This window comes from Leptonotus elevatus, chromosome 8, assembly GCF_054856555.1.
Source record: "Leptonotus elevatus isolate MCC_2025b chromosome 8, RoL_Lele_1.0, whole genome shotgun sequence".
Taxonomy (NCBI): Eukaryota; Metazoa; Chordata; class Actinopteri; order Syngnathiformes; family Syngnathidae; genus Leptonotus; species Leptonotus elevatus.
This window is the reverse complement of record NC_141246.1, coordinates 22,572,090-22,578,343: the sequence shown is the minus strand read 5'-3', so window position 1 is coordinate 22,578,343 and position 6,254 is coordinate 22,572,090. Positions and strand designations below refer to the sequence as shown.

General features: G+C 38.5%; 1 protein-coding gene across 1 annotated transcript in view; it reads right to left on the bottom strand.

The window, feature by feature from the left end:
* Positions 1-859: 859 nt before the first annotated feature.
* naa15b (N-alpha-acetyltransferase 15, NatA auxiliary subunit b) overlaps positions 860-6,254 on the bottom strand; it is a 32,164-nt gene continuing 26,769 nt past the window's right edge. Inside the window, exons 15-20 of the mRNA XM_086082671.1 lie at positions 4,406-4,599; positions 4,203-4,311; positions 4,005-4,103; positions 3,722-3,865; positions 3,172-3,269; positions 860-1,407 (exon numbers count right to left, since the gene is read on the bottom strand). Coding sequence (XP_085938797.1) covers positions 1,210-1,407; positions 3,172-3,269; positions 3,722-3,865; positions 4,005-4,103; positions 4,203-4,311; positions 4,406-4,599 — 842 coding nt within the window. The 3' untranslated portion in view covers positions 860-1,209. The remainder of the gene's footprint in view (positions 1,408-3,171; positions 3,270-3,721; positions 3,866-4,004; positions 4,104-4,202; positions 4,312-4,405; positions 4,600-6,254) is intronic.

Genomic DNA, 6,254 nt, shown 5'->3' with positions numbered 1-6,254 from the left:
TGCCATCTCAGATTTAGTCTTTCACATTAGAACCCAAATTAGAGAGAGAAGGGCAAGAAAGAAGGGAAACGGGTTAACAAAACAAAACTGAACAAATTTTGGGTGCTGAAATCTTTGCTTTTTAATGTTGAACCCCAAAGAACAGGTTTGGATGACAAATTCTGACCTCCCGAAGAGTCATTTGGATTTCAATGGAAGACCCCTCTGCATGAGTTATAGTGTAGATGCCATACAAAAAAGATCATTTGATTCTGATGTAAAATCATGACTGTTGCATGACTATCTATGATATTGCTTAGATCCATCACTTTCTCCTAAGTGTGAACATGTCGAGCAGTAGTAGTAGCAGTGTATTTAGAACCAGACAAAAGACAACCTTGCACTTTTCATTCTATGCTACGAGCCGCTCTGTAGTAACATACCATTATATTCGAACCACAGGGGAGATTTTGCCTTCTCTTCCGGGTGGTGTTGTCACACTGCTACACGGCGGTGATTCGAAGGACTACCCACCAATGCTCAAAGGATTGTTACGGCAGATCCCAATTCACCTGTGCTTGATTGATATCCTTTGCATCTACTTCAAGTCCTCATGACCTCTTTTCTTGCTCAGCAAGACCCGTTGGATCAAACTCACTGAGCACACCATTGCTCCCAAGTGACTGCTGTGTCACGTTTTATTTAAATTAGCTTTGTTTGTAAAATAAAAAAAACAAAAAAAAACATCCGATGGGCTTGTAGAAGCGGCAGAGTCAAACTCCAGTGGTTGTCATCTCAGAGAAACCAGTCCGGTCAGTTTCACTCCAGCATTTGCCAATAACAGGTGTTGTTGCCCCCCCCCCCCCCCCCCCTCCCAAAAAAAAATTAATATTCAGTGTGGTTGGTTGAACTATTAAAAAAGTAAAATGGCCATTTTGTTATCTTCCTCCCCTTTATCACAAATAAACAAAACCGCACACATGCTCAAGACTCATTCACACCCATGACATACACACACACACACACACGCACACACGCATACAGTCCTGATTTTCAGCATATGGGAAAGAGCCAAGCCATGCCGGGTCAGACCCAATTTAAGCTGAGCCAAAGAAGGAAACATCTATTTCGCTTCCCGTGTGTCTGGCTCTATAAAATGACTGCCAGGCGTACCACAAGGCTCTGTGCAAGGCCCTATTCCTTGTCTCATCCTCCTTTGTCTGCTCATGCTCACATCTCGTTGGCTAGCTCTTCTGTTTCTGTGGAAACGTCTCCATTAGCGATCTTGGTGTTCTCCTCATATCCAGGAGGCATGAAAGCTAACGTGTAGGGGTAAAGCTTGTGACACTCCACGCGGTACGACTCTGCACATTCCTTTGAGTCGCTCATGTAGCCACTCCGAAGGTTCTCCAGGACGTCTGTGCAGATCTGAGTAAGAAACAAAGCAGTGACGTCAAACTTGGTTGATTGCTCAAAATACCTTTTTCTTCGAGGACCAATTATGCTAATCAATGACTTCATTTAAAGAGCAAATATAATTAAATATCAATCAATATATAAAAACACTCACTAATATTTATTTTATGCTGCAGACGCTCTGTCAAGTCGAAATTATTCAAATGAGAGGGTGGTCTTAAGCGTGTCTTGGGTTGGACTCCTCTGCTGCAAACTGCCTTTCAATGGTTGAGTGAGCGGTTCGTTGAAAAAAGATGTCTTGCCGGCTTGCATGGAGAAATCCAGCAATGGACGACTATCTTGTCCACTGTCACCACGACTTGTTGTCGAGCAGCTCAAGTCGCAAGTTGTGGCATTATAGTCGTCCATTGCTGGATTTCTCCATACAAGCCGGCAATACTTCTTTGTTAGCCGACCAGCTCACACTAGGCCACTGGTTCTCAGCCCCGGTCTTCAAGTACCCCTATCCAGCATGTTTTCCATGTCCCCCATAGCAAACACAGCTGAGGATCGTAATCAGGCTTCATGCAGAGCTTGCTGGTTAGCTGATTGATTTAAACACATGTGTTGCTTGTGGGAGAAAAAAAGGATGGATAGGGGTACTCGAGGACCACGGTTGAGAACCACTGCTCTAGGCAGTTTGCAACAGCGGAGCCTAACCCAAGTCACGCGTACGACTGTCCTATCATTTGAATAACATTTCAACCTGACAGTGTCTGCAGCATGAAATAAATAAATGTGAGAGCAGAGCATTTTTATTTTTGTATTTATTTTTACCTTTATTTAGGGATATATATCTCCCTATATATATATATATATATATATATATACCTATATATATATATATATATATATATATATATATATATATATCCCTATATAGATATATATATATCCCTATATAGATATATATATATCTATATATATATCCATATATATCCCTATATATATATATATCCCTATATATATATATATCCCTATATATATATATATCCCTATATATATATATATATCCCTATATATATATCCCTATATATATATATATATATCCCTATATATATATATATCCCTATATATATATATATATCCCTATATATATATATATCCCTATATATATATATATATCCCTATATATCCCTATATATATATATCTATCCCTATATATATATATCTATCCCTATATATATATATCTATCCCTATATATATATATCTATCCCTATATATATATATATATATATCCCTATATATATATATATATATATCCCTATATATATATATATCCCTATATATATATATATCCCTATATATATATATATATCCCTATATATATATATATCCCTATATATATATATCCCTATATATATATATATATCCCTATATATATATATATATATATCCCTAAATAAATAAATATTGTTTTTATTTCCATTTATATTTTATCATGTATTTATTTTTCTAATTATATATATATATATATATATTTTTTTTTGGGCAGTTTTGGTCCTCCATACCTCATTACACTTTGTATTTAATGACCACAAATGACAGTTATAGACTGAAATTTAATGTGTAATGATTTGTGAACAATTGAGCACACGAACAGTGAAATGAGTTTTCATTCAGTGATTTACATAACATTTGGCAGCTCTGCGTTTTTCCACAAATGCCCATTTACAGGTTTGTGTTTTTGACTGGCAAATCTGCTTATTTGGAGTCTTGTCCATGAATAAACATACCTGGATAGATCTGTTTTTGAGTGACTCATCGAGTGCGGTGGCCAATTCAACTGCCTTTGACTGTGTCGACGAGTCCATGTACACCATCATCTTAGCAGCTGCAGGAAAAACAGGATTCGACTTTATTTGTCAGCTCATTATGTGCACGCCTATAGTGCTGTGAAATATGACAATGTATACCAAAGTATGTTTGGCTGTTCACATGCTTGTTCAATAAACTGAGTGTGAGCAGTGAGTATGCACTCCAGTTTCTGTGATGGGTGACTTCAGATGGCCAAAACCCAAACGCTACAATAACATTGTAAGAACAATCAATGAAAGTTAATGTAACTGCAGCTACGCTACTAATTTGCTGTAGCATATTTACATCACCCGCATATACTTGTTCATGGCATTACTAGAGGTGCGAGGATGTAAACAATATTGTACATGACAAGACATTACATTGTACACAACAGTGTCTATGAAAACTGGTTGTACAACCAGATATTTTGAAAATAAAATTTTGTCTATTGCACAGCACTGCATGCTGAAAAAAAAAAAGACATACCAGCCAATCGGTGTGGTATGGAGTTGGAGTGTTTGGAGAGGTAGGCCTGGTTGAAGCTCTTGGCATTGCTGTCGCCAAACAGACGGGTGACTTCTTGCTTCAAGACCGTCCGAACTACGTCGGGCAGCTCTTTGCTCTCTGAGACTGAGCAGATGGAAGACGACAGCGTGTAAGACGTGTGCATGATTTGATGGAAGTAAGCAGGTGAAAGAAGTATACACAGAGCAGGAACAGCTGGACAGAAATGTACCAGCATTTAGTTTTTTTTATTCATTGATTTTACCTCCTTTAAAGAAGCGCACTAGACACTGGTGTAGCCATGGGTGGTCTGGATCGATGGATAACGCCCTCTTCACTGATTGGAGCATCAACAGGTATTTTTCTGTAGCGACAATACCCACATAATACTGCCGATAAGCATGTTTTCATAGATTACGGTACGCAATAATTACACAGGCTGCATTAAAGTGAAATAACAAACCTTTTCTGAAGTAGATTTCAAATGCCAGTAGGTGTGTGTCTATTTTATCTTTGACAAGATGTTTGAGAGGTATCAGAAACTTGACTGCTTCTTCCAGTGGATTTTCTACCTGCACACAAGATATCAGGACAACGGTCAATATCATTGTGACCTGTTCAGCCATGTGAAACATCTTACGCTGTAACGGCAACACTGAAACAAACCTTGACCAATTTATCAGGAATGAGCTCCTCTTTTGGGCCCCCAATCTCTTCGTCGTCATCCTCTTTCTTCTTTTTCTGATTCTTCAACTGTTTCTCCTTTTCTGCATTCTTCTTCTCCTCCTCCAGTTGGGCTTTCTTCTGGGCTCTCCGCTGCTTGTTTCTGAGCTTCTTCAGCTCTTTGTCCGACAGGTTTGCTGGAGGACATGAATAAGATAAGAAATCACCTTTAAGTCCCAACAATAAATCACAAATTTTTAACCCCTTCAGCTTAAACAATCTTTTTGATTTTACCAATCAAATGAGTTTCACATTATCGTCTATTGTTAGCTTCTCTTTAATGCACCAAAATCACGTTTACTGCTCAGGAATTTTCCATGTTTGAGTGTAAACTGTTCACATTTTTAAATTAAATCCACACATAATGAAGCATTCAGATTTGTATTAAGATTCGGAGTTGTGGGATTAGGGACAAAATAATAATCACAATTGTTAAACAACTGTTCAGCGATTTCAAAGCTTAATATTATTCAACTACCAAAGCTCAACTACTCAAACTACCATCATACCCCATTGCCTATTCATCCCTGCACGTTGAACAATTTATTCTTGAGCACTCTATTCTTTTCATCAAGTGTAAAGTGATCTTGTCAATGTCATGTGAAATTCATGCATCCCCGCATTTCTGCACACATTTAAACCATAAATAATCTTCCTTATTGCGTCATCGTATTTCTTTTATTTTCTTCTTCTATTTGTATTTACAAGTCTCGGGACTTTCTGGGCTCACATGTAATCTTGGGTATCGTATTTCAGGCCATATCATGTGGAAACGTGTTGTCACCACAATAAAAATTCCTTGAAAATTCAGCTTAAAATATAACTTGAAAGAACAACCAGAAATTACATAAGTAACAAAATAAGATATACTAAAATAATAGGGGGAAAAGGTTCTTTCTGTGAGTGCGGTGATTTTGTATGCTGCGGTTAGACCAAATGCGCGAGTTGAGCGGTTTAGGTAGTACATTTCCATATAAAGTCAGTGCAGTTCACACAGTCAGGCAGGAATGTGTGCTGGGCGGAGCGGATGAAGAGTTTGAAGTGGAAAATTTGCTTCTTCGCCTATTTGGCTGGGGTTTGCAAAAATACAATTTGTGTCAAGAACATATTTATGTCACATGCAGTAACAGCACTAGCACAAATAGACACACACGGCGTGGTGAAATAAAAACAATGACTTGTTTACGGCTGTTGAACTGTCACGCAAGATAGCATTTAGCAGCCATAATAACACAACGATTTGCCACAGAGGAGCCTCTTCTCTCGTCACAGGTCGAAGCAACAACCCCCAGATAGTTCCCCCGCAAACAAACACGTGAGACACGTTGGGTGATGTGGTATTTTGTGTTCGGTCTGAACCCAGCATTAGGGGCACTAGGGTTGATCCATATCATACCTTCTACGAAATTACCGGTGTATTTTTTTGGAAATACCGCGAAATTAACGTGATGATGTAATGTGTAACATCATTCGTCTTCGTTTCTATTTGGACGTACATGCGTCGCTTGCTGCTGCATAAAAACTAAATCGGAGCGTGAGGCTGTGAGCTGCAGTCAGTTCTGTCGGCAAAGTGTGAGTGAGCTACCTTCGTTGTGTGGAGGCTGTTTGGTTACAAGAGGTCAGATATGATGCAAAAAATACAATCGTTTGCAAATTGTGCAGGACAACTGTTGCTGTTAAAATTAAGAGGCTGCACAGGCTAAAGACACGCAAGGAGGACATGGAAACTGCTCGTGTTGTTTGGCGTAAACAAAAGTTCAATACTGGAGCACTCTTGATTACAGTAATTTCT